Below are 19899 nucleotides of genomic sequence, written 5' to 3'. Positions count from 1 at the left end.
CATCATAATCGCCATGCAGATGTGGCTTGTGCCACCTATATGCGAAAAACCACAGAGGGAGACTATACATTTAAATTGCAGTGATGTGTTACTGAAATGCCTATAGTAAAGTAAAGACATACGCCTTAGACAACAATCAGAATGGCATACTATTCCATTCCAGTTATTTATTCAAATGCGTCGCTGAACTGTTGGTTGCTTGCTTATTAAAGCTCACTTATGGAATGTGCATTGTTAATGCATGTTTACTTATGCAATTGACTTACTGTACACAGTAAACAGAATGGAAACTAAGAGAATGTGAACAATAGACAGAATGTAAACTATTACGATACTGTAAACAACAATCAAAATGCAAACTCATCAGAAACCGATCAGTGGACGGAATGTAGGAAATTATCAAAACGTATACTATGACTGGAATGTAACCAACGTGTAGCAGTCTCAGATGTAAACAATGGAAAAGGAGCCCATTTTGTTCGGAGTCCATTTCCCTAGAGAACGCAGTACCAAGCCCTCTTTCGGAGATGGTACTCATAGTTTTTTAGAGTGCATTTGGGATTGTTCTTAGAAAGCAGTGGTTTGTTAGAAATGTTAGGAAGTCCTTCTCTGATCATGATATTTGGCAGCAGGTAGTCATGTTTGGGTTCCCTTTTTCTAAAAAAAAAAACAATTTTGTGGCGGTTGTAAAGTTGTGTTACCTTCTAATAATCACAGTGTATTCTTTTAGCTGTACAAACACTTCAGATGTTTCACAATTTTTCCGGCTAGGGGTCAGTTGTATTTCAAGGCATTGCCAGTCATCTGTGTAGGGTGCACCCGATACTGGGACCCCAGATTGGCCCGACAAGCAGCACATTGCCAGAGAGTCCAGGAGACGCCCAAATGTCACATCATCGTAGGCAGCATACATCCTTCCACCTGCCCGATTCTGCAGGCATTGGAGCAGCCTCCACCTAGGCCATCCGCCTCCCTCTGTCGTGTGCTTAGCCATTCAAGGTGTTAAATCAGGGCATCGCGCAAAGCGTCTGAAAGAGTGGGGAGTGGAAGTCGATCTTATTTAATAGGTTCAATATTTTGTTAGACAAATTGCAAACCCAAAAGGGGTAACTTGTGAATATGCTTGTTCGAGACGTCCTCTGTACCCACCAATTTACTGTATCTCATTAGAGTGTTTTCCTTATCCCACAGAGAAGAACAAAGATGTGGATGGGCCCAAAAAAGCTATGGTTGCATTGGAGAATGGAACACCCTATGGAACAGTCAAGGAACCGGAAAAGGCATCCGTCTTTGAAGTTCTCAAAAAGGTGAAGTGATGGAGCTCAGAAGAACTGTGGGGTGTGAGCCGAATCTCCAGAGCGTGTGTGATTGACACCAGGAAGGGCTGCCATGCAAAATTGAGAACTAGGAGACATTGCCACTCAGTCCTGGAGTTGTCTGGTGTGGGGGTCAGGATTGAGTTCCATTGGTAGGGTGCTTCGGCCCCACAACCTGAATAGCATGGGGTTGTGCAGGCATGCCTTGAGGTGCATTGGCAAAGTCTGCCTTGAGTCCCAGTGATTCTGAAGATGGGGATAAGGTGCATTCATAGACACCCTGTCCAGCAATAGCAAGTGGTGCTACAGGTCAATATTGTGGTCATTAGCAGAGCGTTGTCTCTGTCCCAGTATTGGAGCAGAAGGGGATGCTAAAGGTCTAGACCAGTGGGCTTCAAACCTTTTAGGCCTGCCGCCCCCCCCCCCCCGACAGTAAGTCCAAATGGCTATGAACTATTGCGCGCGGTCACCACACCCAACTTCCAATATAGTCCCTGGGCCCCCCACCTGCTCCCATCACAGTCTCTGGCCTCCCTCATACCACTCCTAACCCAGTCCTTGTGCTCTCCCCACCCCACTCTCCCATGGCTGCTGCCCATCCTGCTCCCACCACAGTCCCTGGGCTCCCCCACCCTGCTCCCAACACAGTCCCAGGGCCAGTGGTGGCTGGTGAATTTTTTAAGTGGAGGGGCATAAATATTTCCCCCAGATATGCCACAGCAAACGAGCGTAGTGAGGGAGCCCGAACCAATCAAGGGGGCTTTGCAGGGTTTTCCCCCGTGAATCTTTTTTAAATAATGCGTTAAAATGTTGCCTTTTAGAACATTCTTGAAAAAAATGGATCAAAAGCCAAACAGTTTGCAATTGGCGCTGGGGGGCCAAGTGGGCAGGCATGATATTTTTTACTGGTATCATAGATACCATCCCTGTCCCCTGGGTCCCACAGCGTCTAACACAATCAACTTGATTATGTGTATGCAAGGCGCTGTGGGGCCAAGGGGGAAAGCATGGTATTTTTGACTGGACATCTATGATAGATATCCAGACAAACAAATACCATCCCTGTCCCCTGGGCTCCACAGCACCTCAGAAGAAGAGCTGATTTTGGTAAGTGGGTAGGTGGATTGTTCAACAAAGGCCTTTTTAAAATGCCTTTGTTGTACTACCCTCTACCCCCAATCGCCAAAATCAGCTCAACGGACCAAAACAAACACACACATTCACAGAGCAATCACTCTATCATTCACCTGAGCACCCATCACCATACACTCACTCATAACACAAGCATGCACGTATCCATACATATATTTAAATAAAAAATAAATGAACATAAACTTACCTACTGCAGGGGCTTGCGTGTGGTTGCTGAAACGCCCCGCTCCAGGTTGCTCTGTCCGTATGTGCCAGGAGACGCAGGAGCTCCCACTCGCACATACAAACATGCAGTGCCACAGCCAGCATTTCCAATGAGCTTGCAAGGCTGGCGAAGCAAAATGCCCCCAGCCTTACATGGCTCAGTGAGCATGTGCATCTGGGGAACTGAACTGTCAAAGGCAAACAGTGTTTCCCTTTGAGAGTTCAGCCAGCCCAGGAGCACTCCCTCAGCTGGAAAAAGCAGCTGAGGGAGTGCTCATTGTTTCACTGGGTGGACGCCCATTATGGATGAGCCGGCATATGGTTGGGCTGGGGCATAAAATTAGCTCAGGCACCAATGAAAAAGTAGCCCACCGTCAGGGGTGGTCATTCATTCCTTCTGTAACAAATAGTGCTCAAAGAGGAGATTTGTGATACAATGTGTTGCAACTTGTGCATTTTAAATAATATATGTACAACAATACTTTTCAAAACGTCTAACTGCCCGGTGACGTAACTCATCGAACTGGCCTGCTTAGGCAAAAAAAACTGGTCCTCTTTGTCCAAAATAGCTGCCCACACTAGAATGTTGGGCCTGCACTTTGGCATTGCAACCCACACCATTGACCATGCCAGCTAGTGCTGATGGGAGGTGTAATCCAAGACATCTAGAGAGCCACAGGTTGCCGGCCCCTGTGTTTCGGTGTGCATCCTCCATTTTAATGAAATCTTTTCTCTTTCTCTTGCAGATCTGGCTGATGGCTCTTTGCATCGTACTGACCTTTGGTGCCACTATCGCAGTGTTCCCGGCCATCACAGCCAGCGTCCAAAGCTCCAGCACAGAGGGGAAGTGGGGTGAGCACCAGCATTTTAGTTTGAAAGCTTTGCAGTAGCAATGCCACAGTGCTAACCATTGGACACAATGGGGCACAGGGGTGATTGGGTTTATTGACGCAGCAGGAGGCCTATCTGGGCCCTTCACTGGCACATTGAATGGGGAAATGTAGGCTTGGCCCCCTGTGAGTTAGAGAAATTAATGCTGTTTTCGGCAAGCCGTTGAATTGCTCTGGTTCCTTGCAAAGTGCACCCGGCAGTTCTTATCTCTAGTGTTCGCTGTGTGAGCTCTTCCATACTGTGCTTCCTCTAATCCTTCCACTCGAGCCCTTTTCTAGGCTGAGTTCTTATTAAAGCTTTCTGACTCCTCTCCTCTGTGATGTCACCTCAGCATTTCCCCCTGAAAAGCTGACCTGTTGTCAAAAGCAGTGGGGCCCCTAAAAAAAAAGAAAAACCTGCTGATGAGTGGAGACTCAACCAAATAGTACCAATAACCATTTACCCCCAGATTTTCGAGTCATCACCGGGGAGGTGGGGGGAGTGGGGGTACAGTACAAGCCAATTAACTCTACTCACCCACCAGCAGAGGAGGTTTAGTTAACATCCTGGTGCTGCCGGTCACTGCTAGCGTGTTAATGGTAAAGCACATAACAGAGACCCCCGAGGGGGGTGGGTGGGGGGGGCCTTAAACCACGGGGTGGGTGGCCACAGCAAAAAGAGCACTCCTTGATTCATAAACTGTGAGGAAGCTGCGGAAAGACAAAGACATGTTTGTTAATGTCCTTAGAAAAAAAAATGTTGATTTCCGGTCGGTTTAATTTCCCCGCTGGCACGAGGCAAGGTGGCACAGCAGATTTCAACACAATAGAACTTCGATTCTTGGCAGATTGTCTGGCCTAATTCTGGTTGGCGGATGTGTCTTGTTCCAGGTTCTTTTTTTTTTTTTAGCATTTTGGAGCAGAGCAAGCTGAAGAAGGATCAACTAGAAGTTGGTTGCTTTTTTTTTTTTTTTTTTTTCTTCAATTCCATGCAGGCTGCTGCCACCGGTAGACTTCGTGTATGTTACTCTCAAAGGTATTGCTTTGGTAGAAGCCAGATTGTGGAAGCCTTGTGAAAAATCGGGTCATGGAACAATGATCTGAAATACGAAATGGTATATTTGACCAGAGTCCTATGGGTACTTTTATGAAGTCTGTTCACTGAGCGTGCTATGCTGTCAAGCCATCTACGATTATCAAAGGGCCTTGATGTCTTAATTTACATTGCTCTTTTCCCTAGGTGTCTTTTTCATCCCAGTGTGCTGTTTCCTGCTCTTCAACAGCATGGATTGGTTGGGGCGCAGTGCCACCACCTACATTTTGTGGGTGAGTACTGCTCTGGTTTGTGATAGCTCGGTCCCAACTCTCTCTGCCCATCAGTAACTGTGCTTCAGATAAAGGAGATTAAGCTGAAAATATTGACCCCAGTGGGGGGGAGGTCAAAACCACTCCAATGATGCCCAGGCACCCTGTTGATTCCCTTGAGCCTGTCCAGCCCTACAACTGACACGTTCTGTACCCTTGTGCCCGCCTTCTGATCCCACCCAGGTAGTCCTAATAAGGATGGGCTATATTCCACTGTGCCAATACCCTGAGCCCATACTCTTCCAGCTGCGGTAGACTCTGTGCCTGTACCGTGAGTCCACCCATCCCTATTATTTTCAGCCTGTGTATCCCCATGCCAAGTGCCTTAGCCTATCCAGCCCTAGAGGTGAAAGGCTCCTTGTAAATGTACCAATCCCCTGAGCCATCAAGTCTTACAATAAGAGGCTATTCACCTTCATGATAATCCTCATGCAAGCCAGCATTACAGTAGAAGGCTATGTGCCCCTTTGACAATACCATGGGCCACCCAGCCTGGTTGTTGAAGGCTTTATGTCCTATGACAATCCCCTGAGCCATTCAGCCTTACAGTAAATAGCTCTGTACCAATCCACTGAGCCCTTACTGTCCTTGATCTGAGTAGCTCTGGATCTCCGTGCTCATCCACTAAGCCAATTCCTTCTGAGATCTGACTCACTCTCCATCCCTTTGTTTCTGTGTTAATCGCATGAGCCAGTCCTATCGTAGAGATAATAACAGGCCCTGCAAGCCCTCATCATCATCTTCTTCCTCCCTTTGCAGCCAGGTCAGGACAGCAAGCTGCTCCCGTTGCTTGTGAGCCTACGCTTCATCTTTGTGCCGCTCTTCATGCTCTGCAACATCCCTGGCCACTATTACCTGCCGGCCTTCTTCAAGCAGGATGCCTGGTTCATCATCTTCATGGCCTTCTTTGCATCCTCCAATGGCTACTTCGTCTCACTCACCATGTGCCTCGCCCCCAAGTAAGTGCCGTTTATCTCTCTCATCCATTCCCAGGGGACCCAGTGCCCTCTTCCCAGATCAAATATCAAGCCAGTCTGACAGCGCTCACAGTTACTGAGGGTCACTTGGTGGAGATGTAAGCCTCAGAACGCATCTGTGATCCCACAGGGTGCAGGTGGCTTTCAGACCCTGATGTGTAAAAGAGCAATTGCGTCCATTAGAAGGAGGCGGGTGTAAAATGTCAATGGGTAGCAAAATATGTTGTGCTTAAACAAAGGTATTCCTTAGGCGCAAGTGCTTTACTGTCTAGAATAAAGGCAACGCAGTCAGGGAAAGCTTACAAGCTGCAAAAGGTCGTGTCTGTCAAGCAGGTGAAGAAGGAGGTGTGTTTCTGGGCTCCACCCCTAATGTCTTGTGTGCGTGATGACGCGACTGCCCCAATGTCTTCCATAGAGAGATCCTGCAGTCACAAAGGGGGGTGGGCTACCTGCTTAGGTGCTGTGTTTGGGGATTCAATTCCAGCTCCCCCACTGAGAGTGTGCTAGCTTGCACCAATATAAACACTAGAAAGGGTGTTTACCCTTCGGGGCAGTGCATGAAAACTCAATTGGCGAAGGAGTTAAGGTGGGCCAGGTAAATGAAATTGCTCTTTTTGTCTAAAATAAATAGTTGGGTTCATTAATAGTTGGGTTCACCTGCTATCCTCCGAAGACCTTCTACATTACCCTGTCGCCTAGAAAATAACTTTTGAAACGCTGTCAACCACAGACAGATGCCAGGCACAGTGGGCAGCTGCACCCAGCCTTCCCGATGCAATCTCTGCATGGCTATGTCCCTGAGTGACATCATGTAGGTGGAGTAGGCAATCCTATGAAAGCAACTTGGCAATCATGGGCTGGCTGCAGGATGTCTATTTTTGTCTGGTCATTTTAAGTGATTTGCCTGCTCTTCAAGAACTGGGGCAATGTGAAATGATCAGACTCCGGGAAGATTATGGGACTCAGAGCAGCGGTTGGGTGTCTTGTGTGTTCCCCTTTAAATGAGGGCAATAGATATGCCAGGGTAACAATGTAACACTGGGTCTCCTTGTTTCTCTTCTTTCCCTACAGGAAGGTGCTGGAGCACGAGAGCGAGATGGCAGGAGCCCTCATGACCTTCTTTCTGGCACTAGGCCTTTCCTGCGGTGCTGGCCTCTCTTTTCTTTTCAAAGCCCTTTTGTAGCTTGAATTGGCATCTCCCAGTCATGCTGTGGCAGTCTCTCCCCTCATCATGCTTCCATTTGTCAGCGCCTTGGCCTGCCTTTCTGATGCCGGCATAGGCATGAGATAACCGGCTTGAACAAGGATGATTAGACAAATGAGAGAATCATTGGCCGTGACAGCGGCAATTTTGGACTCGAGAGATAAGCGACAGACATGACATTCAGGCATTTCAGTGACTTTCTCAACAACAACAAAAACACACCTGGGTAGATTCCATTCCCAGTCATTTGAGACATTATATTTGCCTACAAGTCTCAATGGCCTTTGATTGGGAAGAAATATTCTGAACTTTGGATAGCGACAAGGTTGATGAACTGGAAATATTTAATATTTGTTTTTGTTAGTAAGAATATCATTGATGGTATCATTTGTAGAAAGAAAGGTTAAATGTGTGTGTGTATTTAACAGAACTAAAATTTATTTTTTATTTTTTAAAGTAAGATGAAGTTTTCCCTGGTTCATCCAAAACAATCGTTTCCCTCGATATGCATCACAAATATTTGCGAAAAAGGAGATGATTGACAACCACATTTTACATGTGGTTGGGGGTGGGGTTCAACTTGGGGTCAGGCAGTCCTACTCTTCCTTGTTTCGTAGTAAGCCCACTGATTCAGGTGGAAAATCTGCATGAAAAGGGATATTATTATATCAAATGTCTCTGTTGAAAGGGATGTTTTTCTAAAAAATTAAGATCAGCAACACTCCTAATGTTTGCAAATCTTCACTAACCTATTATCCACCCTCTCGTTGCTGAGTCCAAGTAAGAAATGAGTGCCCGGTATCTACCTTCTGGTTCCTGGATCCAAGTAAGATATTAGCGCCTGGTGTCCACCTGGATCCAAGTAAGACATTGGTGCTGTGTGTCCAGCCTCTGGTTCTTGGATCCAAATAAGATATGGGTGCTTGGTATCTATTCTCTGGTTTCTGATCCAAGCAAGATATTCGTGCCGGGCATCCACCCCGTGGTTAATGGATAAAAGTAATACATGCGTGGGTGCATGACATCCACCCTCTGATTCTTGGGTCTAAAATCTAAAGTCACACAACAAAGGGTGTTGCTCCACAACTTAAAAGCAGTACTCGCCGTCTGTCAAGCCTTACACATTTGTTGAAGTTTCCTTTAGATTTGTATGAAGCTGATTAACTATTTTTTTTATAAGGCATAGTATCTATGTTTGATGAAGAGGTTGGTTGCTCCCAAACTAGTGGTGGCTGATACATTTTTTTCATTGGAGAGGCGTTATTCTCCAGCATTGGATCTTTCATTGATACACTTTTGTGAATATTCCCCGGCGTCAGGCTGGGAATCCTCGGTTACCTTATTTTTCTCAGGAGAGGTACTTAAGTTGGGCTGTCGGTTCGAATGGTTTCCTCATGAGAACCACCAAGACTGTATGGATGCTCGATTCTGGTGGGGTTCTTTTAGTTGGTGGAAAAGCCCTGAACAGGCCTTTGAGAAAAGGTTTTACCACTCTTTTGCTAAACAGAGTCACGCCCTAACTCCGTCTGGTGTATCTGGAGATAGCCACTAGGTGTACTCCTTGTATACATGTGTGGTAGGCCTTGTTTGGCTAAGTAGAGAAGGTATGGCAGCAGTTGTTCCAGTGGACACACTGTTGTTTTTTACACCAAGCACAGAACCTTTTCCACTTGAGATTATACAACTTATTGCTGGCAGGGGCCCTGGCTACCGACAAAATGTCCCTGCAGTCCTGAATGATCGCTAGGCTTCTGGTTTCCGCAAAATCAGGAGCCATGCCATTAATTTTAGGGAGTGCGGATTGTGATGCAAGCTTTTTCCATGATCTTGCGAAATGATGCCTGAGTGATTGTGCAGCCGTATTGGCTGATCCACTGAGTGCAGGTCCGAGTACCACATTTGACGTGACCAGTTTGGGGTGATGAGGATTTCTCGGCATGGGGGTGCTCTGTTCATTTGTACTGCCCAAAGTATAACTGGGAAGGGAGGGAACGCGTAGGCAAATAGGTTGCTCCATGGAAAGGAGAATGCATCCCCCATGGATCCCTGCTGCAGGGTGCAGCTGGCAAATTGCACTGTGCATTTTGTTGTGACTAGTGGCAAATAGGTCCATGGATGGGTGACCCCACTGTTGAAAAAGCATCTGCAGGTGGCTGTTGTTAAGCTTCCACTCGTGATTTTGAGTTGCTTGCCTGCTTAGGCTGTCTGCCACCTGGTTCTGGACACCTGGGAGGTGGAACGCACGCATAGAGATGCCGTAGGGTATTGCCCAGTGCCAAATCAGTCGTGCCTCTAGGAACAGGGTCCTGGACCTTGTGCCCCCCTGTTTCCAGAGGTAATACATTGTTGTAGTATTGTCTGTCAGGATCCTGACCGATTGCCCCTTTAGCACCGGCAGGAAGGGTTTTAGAGCCCTTCTCACTGCCCTTAGCTCCAGCACGTTGATAAGGAGCATCGCTACCTTGGTTGTCCACACTCCTTTGACATGGAGCTGGCCTATGTGGCCCAACTTCGATGCGTCAGTGAGCAGTGGTTTATGATATGGTGGATCCTGAAACGGATTGCCTTTTGTGATGTTGGGTCTGTTTGCCCACCACTGAAGTTTCTGGACTTGTATCTTGTCTCCCCATGTTCCTGAAATTTCGGACCAATTTGATGCAATGAGTTCCTGCCTGGTCCTCATCTGGAGTCTGCAGTTTGCTATCATTGGGATACACAATGTCATAGTTCCCCCAGGAGCAGCATGCAGTGCAGCACTGTTAGCCATCGTCCTGCTCTGAAGGTTGGGATAGAGAGACAAGTATGTCCACTCTCTCTGCTGATGGCTGTACTCTTGGCTCTTCCATGGAGAATTCCGTGCCAAGAAAAACAAATCTCTTGCATGGCTGAAGTGAGGACTTGTAATTGATGGCCCATCCACCGTGGGTGCTCGTAACAACGTGGGGGTAAGCATGGTGACCCTCCATGCGCATGCTGGCGGCTATTGGTGCGAGCCACTTTGTGAATGTACGGGGAACGACTTTAGGCTGAATGGTAACACTCGAAATTGGTCATGGGTATCTTGTAACACAAAGCGCAAATGCTTCCTGTGTCTTGGGTGAATTGGTATGTGGAAGTATGCGTCCTGGAGGTCCAGGAATGCCAGATAGTCATGGGACTGTATTGCCTCTTTGACCTGCTGCAGTGTTACAATGGTGAATTTTTGCCTCTTTATGAACTTGATCAGCTTGCGTAAATCTAAGATGGGTCGCCATTTGCTGTCTGGTTTTTGAACAACAAAATATTGAGAATAAACCCCTCAACCTCTGTACCGCCTTGGAACCTTTTCTTTGGCCCTTTTTGACAACATGTTTTGTACTTCCTGTAATAACACGTTTATGGGAGCATGTTTGTGATGATTTGGGGGGATTTCGGGTGGAAGCCGTGTAAATTCCAGTAGATGCCAATGCGTTACTGCCTCCAGCACCCTCCTGTCCGATGTTACGTGTTTCCAGTGTTGGGCTTACGGTGACACGTTTCCCCCACCTGCTTTTGTCTTGGGTAACAGTCACTGTTGCTGTTTACCTTGCCTACCTCTCTGGGAACCTAGGGTTTTTCCACGAGTATTGCACAAGTTATTTTCGAAGTTCGAAAAGGGTGGTTGACTGAATGTGTTTGTGATATTACCCATAGTGTGACATCTACTGTACCCATGATCGCTCACGTGTCGAGGTCCCTCAGATCGTTTTTTTTTTCGCCATCGTGGTTGGACGTGTTACGCAGAGTCTGTAGCGATGCTTCTTTTCTGAGTTATTAGTTATAACTTCAACCTCTTTCGACGGTCACAGTTCGATGCACATTTCGGCGAACATCCTGAAGACCTTTCGACTGCCGAATTTGACGAGTACTCCGATTCGTCGACAGTCTTCAGCCGTGCAGTACGGAGAGTGGGGGGGCTGATTATCTGTTTTAGAGAATGCAAACTTCTACTTCCTCTATACACTGCTCTTGTCTAGCTGCCTTTCCATCCACATTTTAGAATGGAGAGAACTCCTTTTAAATTCTGTCTATCTTGCAACAGAAAGTACCCGTGGGAAGACACCCATCGAGTCTGCAACCACTGCCTTCTCTGAGACTTCTCAGAGGGGTGTTGTTCGTCGTACAATTTGTTTAGGCCTACTACTTTGACAATCAGCATACGAAAATCTAAACTTCAATGAGCAGCATAACTTTGGTCCAAAAAGGTAGAGTGCTGGTTTTCATAGGTTGTAAAGTGACACCTTTTGTTGTGTGAAAAGTTACCTTTATTTACTTGAATCAGACACAAATATGAAAAAAGGACAAACGCCAAGACTCGTTTTTATAAAATGTGGACTGAATCCAATGTCATTGATTATCTGATCAAAAGATCTACTGGTGTTGACTAATCGTCTTTTTCTGTCCTTCGCTCTAGAGACCTGTGCACTTAGTACCAGCACATGGCTGTTGATCATGACTCTGGGGCTGCAATATGGTGGAGGGCTGCTAGTTCCGACAGGTTTACATCTTATTTTTTTCTCATATGATGGTTATTTCGCAAATATTTATTTCGTGCCAGACATTAGAATTCGTACAGGGCTGTTTTAGCGCACTTCTGAATATTTGTATGTTCATTTCAGGGCAAAGAAGGTGTATATAGCTTGTCGTTTGCTCCATAGTGTGAAGCAAGCCTGCAAGAGATTATTTTGCAAAATGGCAGCACATTAGGATAAGAAGAAAACGTCGGCTCTACTGCCCATGTTATGTAGCAGGAAGTCAAGGCATAGCTTGCAGACCCTGAAGCAAACATTGCATAAAAAGAGACCTAAGTGGGATGTTTCAAAATGGCATTTATGGAGTGGAATACTGCTAAATATAAGCGACCAATGAGTAGTGCTTTTCAAATAATGAGTGTAACTGTTAACGAATTTAATGACACACAAGCAAGACTTGTGTGATCTTTTTTAAATTATTTGTTGTTTTTATTTTAAGATTTCTATTTATTTTTTTTGGTGAGTACACGCTGTTGTCTACTCTGATTGGACTGGAATGTTCTCCGCCCACTGCATCCTGAGATGTGGCTTGTTTTGATTGGTTAAATTGTTTCTTTATGTCTGACCATTCGGGTGGAGAGGTGTCGTGAATACATTTCAGCAAAAAACTGCTCAAGGAAAGATGAGAGCTGAGGGCGAGTGTTGTTGCTATGGACGTTTTCTTTGCAAATGTGGACACTTCAGGCTATGTGGCCTGTCTCATTGGAATTTTGTAGCCCACAAATCAATGTTCAGGGGTTTCTCTGAATTGTTTGTTAGGGAAATCCAACATGGCTGGCACATTCTGAATCTGAGTTCTGAGGAACTGTGAGTTGCTAAAATAGCTGGGGAAGGAGGCCATTCAGTGTATGAACACGTTCCAATGTGGCCAGAACACATTTTCTAAGTATGATATCATTCCTGCAAGCATGTACACGGATTACATTCAGATTAGTGTTCTCAATGACAGGGATTCCTTCTAGGTTAGCGTCTATAGGACATATAATTACCTACATTCCACAGTGTGTAATACAAGGCGTTCCGTTCTGCCTGGACTGTTTAATATGTAGGATTAGCGTCAAATGAATGTGTGTTAGTAATAGATACGAAGCGCAACTGACCCAGAAACAAGAATTCTCTTTCAGAAGAGCAAAGGCGTTCTTTAAAAAAATAGTCTGTACTCTTGTGTTTTTAATGTAAACTGCTCTAGAACATTTGCAGCATTGTGTCTGTAATTTGAGGGTTCTCACTATAAAAACAACGAAAACAGACATCACCATTACCTTTAATGGAAAGAGGCTAGTTCAATTTAAACTGAATAGTTGCCAAATGTTATTCATCTGTTTTTGAGAAATGGGGAGGCATGATTGTCATTTTTGGGGATGGAAACCTAATGCTTTTCGCACCTTCTTTTTTGACTGTCCCCAAATTTCCCAAATACATTCTCACAGAGGCATACTTCACATTGGGACACTTTGCAGGGGATTGGTTATGAGTGGAAGAAGGTATTGACGTCCCAAATATCATTGGACATTCAATTGAACAAGCAATGGTTTCTGCTTCTCTTAAGTTAAAACTGTCATTTACTGAGATAACATCAATCCCATGGATTTCAGCAGATAATTCCTGAGCAGAAACCAATTCTCTTGTGCGTATAAAGAAAATAACAACGTAAGGTTAACAAAATCATGTTTCTGCAAGCTTCCGTGGCCTCAGTGTGCCATTTGCAATCTCTGAAACACTGCCTGCAGATGTTCCTGATTGCACCGGACCGCAAGGTCCATTCTGCTGACAAAAGCCTGCCAGCAAATGATATTGTTTGCCTCATTAAGGAATCTACTTGTTCTTTTTCTTCAGATAAACACTTTTGTTTATACTCTTGGCTATCCGTGTTCACAAAGGGAGAGAGCGATTATCCACAGCTGGCAGCCGTTGTTTTTCCAATGCAAAGCCAAGAGCACGTGACTGTTGGCGCAAAATATTGGGGCAAGTGCCTGTTCTCTAGTGTCCCTTCAGGTGGAAAAGTATGTGAAACAATGTCTACTCCTCTGCTGCGTCTTATTGTTTGTAGGGTTTTCTTTGTTTGCGTTTGTCGCGCGCATATCATACACAGAACTCCTTTCAGTTGTGAGTAATGTACCTAGAATTCACTGCAGACCAATTTGTATTATTCACAGTGAACTGCATGTTCAATCAAAGTAGCCAGGTGTTGTGAACTAGTCTTTATTTGTTGTAATTGGAAAAAGATCTATGAACAGCCCACGGCGGCTTTAGGATAGCTAGATGGATGCGGCCTCATGAGACGCAGCAGCTATTGAGTCCTTGATTTATGCTCCTGAGACCCATCACACAGTTAATTACCAGAACCCGAACACAACAGGCCCACACTGTCACCAGCAGGCTCATAGTAAATAAGCCTACTGCTAATGTTAAACTTGTATAGTTCTCTCTCCTAATACAATGTGCTGCCTGATTATATAATGCAATGCTGGACCAAGATCCTCCAATGACACAACCACGTACTGCCTCTGTGTTTCGAGGGTACTGCAGTGGCAGTTAAGGTACAGTGAGCTAAATTGTGGCTGCGGACTCTCGAGTGGGTACCTTCCCAAAGAACAGGTCATTTAGCCGTGTTCGTTCTCGCAGAGGGGCGCCTATGACTATTTTCTGATTCTTTAAAGCTGCAGCCTTACATATAGTACACACTAGAAACTTGATGGCCTTAATGCAGCTGTAAGCACTATGTATTGTTAATGCAACGTTTAATGCTACTCAGATCATCAGCTTAGAGGGAGGAAAGGCTGGGGTGCAAAGGCCATCTATGCATGTCTTTCTCCCTAGAGGCCTAAAATGGTGTCTCTGATAGATCGTTTGCCTCTGAGCTGGTGGCCATGACCATTGAGAGGGGAAATTACCAGTGAGAGAGGGGAAATGACCAGTGAGCACCCAGGGAATGCCTAAAATGTGCCTGGGGTTCTTTTTATAAAAGCAAATAATAATGGCCAATCCTTCTGGTTTCCAGTTTCTAGAAGTGGTTTTCTTTTGGTCCTGCTGTGATGACACTATGAGCCTCATTCCGAGTCGGGTGGTAGGGGATACCAGGCACCGGTAAGGAGACCGGTGCTGGTAATCCTCTACTGCCCGATTCTGAGGTCCCCTAACGGGATCCGTAAGGGGACCAGGGCGCAAATAACGGGCTTGCCATTTGCGAGCCCGCTATTTGCGGGCTCGCAAATAGCGTCATGACTACCACCAATCTCGGAATGAGGGCCTATGTCTGCCTTTTCTTCATGCCACTTCCCTTGGGTATTGCAGCCTCAGTATTGGTGCGTCTTCTGGTCCACAAAGGCACATATGATCCATTTCTTGGAAAGGAGGGTTGCTTTACGGCAGGAGCCTTCGCTATATTTCTGAATATTCTTGCTTTGTTGGACTTTGTCTATTCGTTCCATTCGATGGCTTACTTTGCTCAGATCCCCTTGACTTGACGTCCGCTCCCTTTTGGGCATCTCACTTCGCATTCTGTGCTTGCACCCTCTTTCTCGCTTGGGTGAAGTTCACTGGAGGGCCTAATCCTTCTTTAGTGGGGTGTATCTCAAGTTTGCCAGTGCAGATACCTTCTGCTTTCCCTCTCTTGGCAAGGACCCACCAGTCATTTTGTTTGTTTCCTGTTCTTTTGTGTGTAACTGGTCCCCCTCTTTGGAATTGTTTGAATTCCGAGGTGTGGTTTCTGCATCTGAAATCCAAAGGACCCTGATTAATTCAAGATCTTTTCCCCTGAGTCTAGTTTCCAGTGCAGCTATGTCTTCCAGGTCAATCAGTTGTTCTTCCACGTGACTCAGGCCTTTTCAGCAGTTCTGAGAAACTACTGAATTTGGCTTTTTTGGCACAGTTCCACTTTTCCCTTTAGAGAAGAGATCTCCCACACTCGTTTAACACCCCACAACTCCCTCTCCCTTTTAGCCCTAGCCCCATGTACAGTTTGAGGGCAATGACAAACCTATTTTTTTGATAAAAGAGTTTTTCTTCTTTTTTTGTACAGAGAAACAGGATTATCCATTTTCTGCATCTCTGGTAGCTGCAATATGGCGTCGTCAATAAAACAAGAAGTGTTTGTCTTCCAAAGCAATTCAATATTAAAACATCACATGATCAGGAGTTTTATGCGGGCAGATGTCTGCCTATTTGTGTATGCGTTTTGTTTGTGTGCATAGTAGTTCATTTGGTTTTTGCGTGTTGTTTCTGGCAGCTAACTCCTAACAGAGTGACAAGTGAAATAATGGGGTGTGCTGGTGATTTGGTGAGAGGGGGAAGGAAACTGTCTCCTAATTGCAGCCCAATCACTGCATTCTGAACTGTTTAAAAACTCAGGTGTATAAAAACGGGAAAACTGATAAGGAATGGACTGGGTGAAATACTGTATTGGGATAGTTAACAAAAAACGAGGTAAACGTGACTTTAATTGTAAAAAATAATTCACATATTCATCATACTCTTATTCAAGAAATGCCAAAGTATCACAGGCTCAAAAGAAGAAAGTTACATAAAAGGGTAGGTTTTTTTCTGTTTTGGTGCCGATATCGAGGGACAGAAACAGTGTTACTCTGCAACACCACTGCACTGCAAACCCTTATTTCTGAGTTGTTGCTCCCATTCGGGTGAATGGTGGTGAACAGGTTGTGGACGTTGTACTATCAGGTGGATTGAATTGATATGTTCCCTTTTGAACCATGACAGCAACAGCGATGAGCTAGCCTGGCTCGCTTTAAAAAGTACTGAGGCGCTCTCCTATTCCTTCATGGTGGCCAAGGCCACGCTGCCTCTCGAACGGAAAGAAATTCAGCCATTCCATCATGGCTGCCTCATTCCAGTGAATACATTGAGATTAGTGTGTTCCATCATTGCTGCCAAGGAAATGTGCCGCTGTGGTGACTCTCGCACCAGAGTAGCTGTGGTGACTCTCCCACCAGAGTAGCTGTAGTGACTCTCCAACCAGAGTAGCAATGGTGACTCTCCCACCAGAGTAGCTGTGGTGACTCTCGCACCAGAGTAGCTGTGGTGACTCTCCCACCAGAGTAGCTGTGGTGACTCTCCCACAAGAGTAGCTGCTGTGACTCTCCCACCAGAGTAGTTGGAAGTCTCACTTGTAGAGATGATGTATAGTTCACAGCCAACTTTGCTGCCTTTAAGTCAGTTTTCTTTATCAATAAGTTCAATTGTATCGGAGAAGACTTGTCAGCTCAGACAGGGGCAGTGTTTATTTCAGTTTAAGTGAAAGGGCCCACTGCCTATGACTTCCGAATTTTGCTATAGCCAGCTCGTGAATTTCTTTGAAAGCATTTGCCCATTTCTCCAAAATAAGTTAAAGGATTATTTGAAAAAAGACATGCCAATGTAGTGAGGGATTGTATTCCTTAGTGAAATGGAGCAGATGACATATAAATGTTTCTAGACAGTGTTCAGAAGTATTTTCTTATTTTGCCAAAAACTCCAGACTGCCGCTACGGATGGTGACCTACAGAACGCACTATCTGGAACCATGTCCTTTTTTGATTCTGGGCATGACTATTCTGACGGAACATCATAAGGTTTTGTGGCAACTTGGTGCCTTTCCAAAATTGGTACAACTGGGAAAAAAGTCAGTGAATTGTCAGTATCTGGAGGAAAGAGTAGTCACATGTCACATGTTTAGGCTGTCAGTGGCTGCATGGACCATAGAAAATAACAGGCCTCATGGGGGAAAGTCTACCATGATGACTGATCTGAGTGCAGGCCCAACAACTATGGAAACCTTTAGTGCCAATAACACCCTCTGCAAGGGTTCTTTTGTGCCAGATCAACAGTGTTGCATGTACTCGGATTAAAAGAATAAACTGCAACATGACATTTGCTTCGAAAAGGTGGTGTTATCAAGGAACTGCTCTGCTAACTGGAATTACTGTCATGGGAAGGGATAGACTTAGGCTGTGGGGGGGAAATGTTTTAACAGGGGACTGACATGACCCTCAGAGCGGGGAATGCACTGGGGCTAGTGGGAGGTGTCTTTATAAGGCGTGTGTTCTCAGGACAGGAATAGCATCCAGAGGAAGGTGGACACAGTAAGAACCATGACAAGCACATGAGATGCGCATGTACTGCTTTGCTTCTTTGTTCATTGTTGGTTAATATCCTTGTTTTAAATGTGTCCTGTATCTACAATGGCGTTCTTTTATATTGTATCTATTTTACTTTTTAATAAAACTCATTTTTTGTATAAATTCCCAAGTTTCCATTTTGTGTTTGAGGTTGGTGGGGGTTGGAGATTTGAAAAGGAATTTATGAAGCGCTAGTAGAGCCCGGCACAGAGAAGGAATTGGTGAAGAACCCACAACATTGTTTGTGTATCTATTACCTTGCGTTCAATGTCTGTTCACAATCTCTGATAACTCTGGCGCAGTTGTGGACCAGCTGTCACTTCCTTTCTGGCAACAATCACTAACACCCTCTTTGTTGATCTTCCAACTTTTAAAATCCAATACCTTTAGTGTCCAAAATTCCTCAATTCAACACATTTCTGTTCTAGATTTATTGTCTTACTTTCAAACTCGTGTGTGGTCTGGCTCCTCCCTATCTTACGGCCAAAACTAAACCCCATCTATGAACCGGATCTCTTCAAGGCTCCGATTATCTGATGCTGACTCTGATTCCTCCAGGTCCGAGAGTAGGGCGACAGAAGCTTTTCCATCCAAGCCTGTAGGCTATGGAATGTCCTACCATTGGAAAGGGAAATTCAGAGCATTAGTAGCCTGATCATACTAAAACCCTACTTTTCTTGAAACTGCCCATCTCTCCAATCCTGTGCGCCGCCTCTAAAACCCAAGGCAACGGCCCTCATTAAGACCCAGGCGTTGGACCATGGTGCTAATAGCACCATGGTCCATGCTGGTAACTTACCGACTCGGCCATGGCAGAATGGGGAATTACGGCCCCATTCCGAGGTTGGCGGGCGGTAATTCCCCATGCCGCCATGGCCCTTCCCCATTCCCATTTTTGCCCCATAGGGCTCAATGGGAATGGGGAAGGCGCTAAGTATGGTGCCGCAAATTGCGGCAACGTACTTAGCACCAAGGTGCCTTTGCGGGTTGGTTTTTGGTTTTTTAATGCCTGCTAAAAGCAGGCGTTGTAGTGCCACCCGCAAAGGGACCTCGTAATCAGGCGTTAAGGGTTTAACGGCGCCGCCACCTTTTACGGCGCCGTTAACCCCTTAACGCCTGGGTCGTAATGAGGGCCAACATCTTTCTAATCAGTCACATAATGGGAGCCACATTACAGAGCCTCTTTTTAGAAGACTTTCGCAACATGGCCCTTTCCTTTGAAGCGTTGTCCCAAAGAATTCGCATTTTGGAAGATTTCAATACAGGGACTGACAGTCTAACAGACCATCTTTGAACCAGGCCTAGCCACAGAACTGCTGTGGTTCACCAGCCGAGGCAAACGCCTTGCCATAAATCTGACCACCCAATAGACTTCATCTCATCTCACATCAATGTAAATTACCTATTGGCACAAGCCCAGTCCAAGCTATTCAGCGCCGGGATCTAAATAAAGAATGGAACGAGGGACATTTAGATCCAGGACCTTGAGCGCTTGTAAACTGTAACCAATATATTCACAAATATTGTACAAGAGCCCACAAGTCTGCAGCGAGTGACATCGAGAAAATGAGTCCCTGTGCCCAACTGAACTGTTGCAGGTAACACACAGCCAACACATCCTTCCACCCACCAGGTTTTTCTATTGGCTGTATGCATTTTAAGCAGAAACAATAATAAAAACCCCAACATACACCAACCGACAGACCATTGTACAGAATGAAGTCATATGGGATTTTGTGTTTCCCTCCTTGACTTTCTTTTGTTCATGCCTGTCCTGTGATGATACAAACAATGGCAAAAACTGAAACGATGATTTATTGTTATTGCATGTTGTTCTCTTTGTCAAAATCAAACATGGATTAATATGATATGTTGACATATGTAAAAACAATTCTAAATCCCGTAGGACTTCATTATGTACGGTGGTCTGTCGCTTGGTGGCTATTGAGGTTTTATTATTGTTTCTCGTGCTTGAAATGTATAAAGCCTAGAGAAAGACCCGGTGGTTCGAAACACGTGTTGGCATGTGCGTTTCAAGGACATTGTACATGGGCACAGTGCCTTCAAAATGTATGCATGACTAATAAAGAGATGATAAGCAGAAGACACACAAAGCCCCTGGACACAGGACATCACTCAGCCAGCATGG

General features: G+C 45.4%; 1 protein-coding gene across 6 annotated transcripts in view; it reads left to right on the top strand.

Annotated features, from left to right (window-relative positions):
- Positions 1-17873, top strand: part of SLC29A2 (solute carrier family 29 member 2) — a 119596-nt gene extending 101723 nt beyond the window's left edge. For all 6 annotated transcript variants that reach the window (XM_069644912.1, XM_069644915.1, XM_069644911.1 and 3 more), the window contains 5 exons: positions 1192-1307; positions 3419-3524; positions 4782-4867; positions 5666-5865; positions 6955-17873. In XM_069644912.1, coding sequence (XP_069501013.1) covers positions 1192-1307; positions 3419-3524; positions 4782-4867; positions 5666-5865; positions 6955-7066 — 620 coding nt within the window. In that variant the 3' untranslated portion in view covers positions 7067-17873. The remainder of the gene's footprint in view (positions 1-1191; positions 1308-3418; positions 3525-4781; positions 4868-5665; positions 5866-6954) is intronic.
- Positions 17874-19899: the final 2026 nt, after the last annotated feature.

This window comes from Ambystoma mexicanum, chromosome 2p, assembly GCF_040938575.1.
Source record: "Ambystoma mexicanum isolate Mex_15411 chromosome 2p, UKY_AmexF1_1, whole genome shotgun sequence".
Classification (NCBI taxonomy): Eukaryota; Metazoa; Chordata; class Amphibia; order Caudata; family Ambystomatidae; genus Ambystoma; species Ambystoma mexicanum.
Note: the sequence above shows the minus strand (reverse complement) of the source record. Positions and strands in the feature narration are given on the sequence as shown.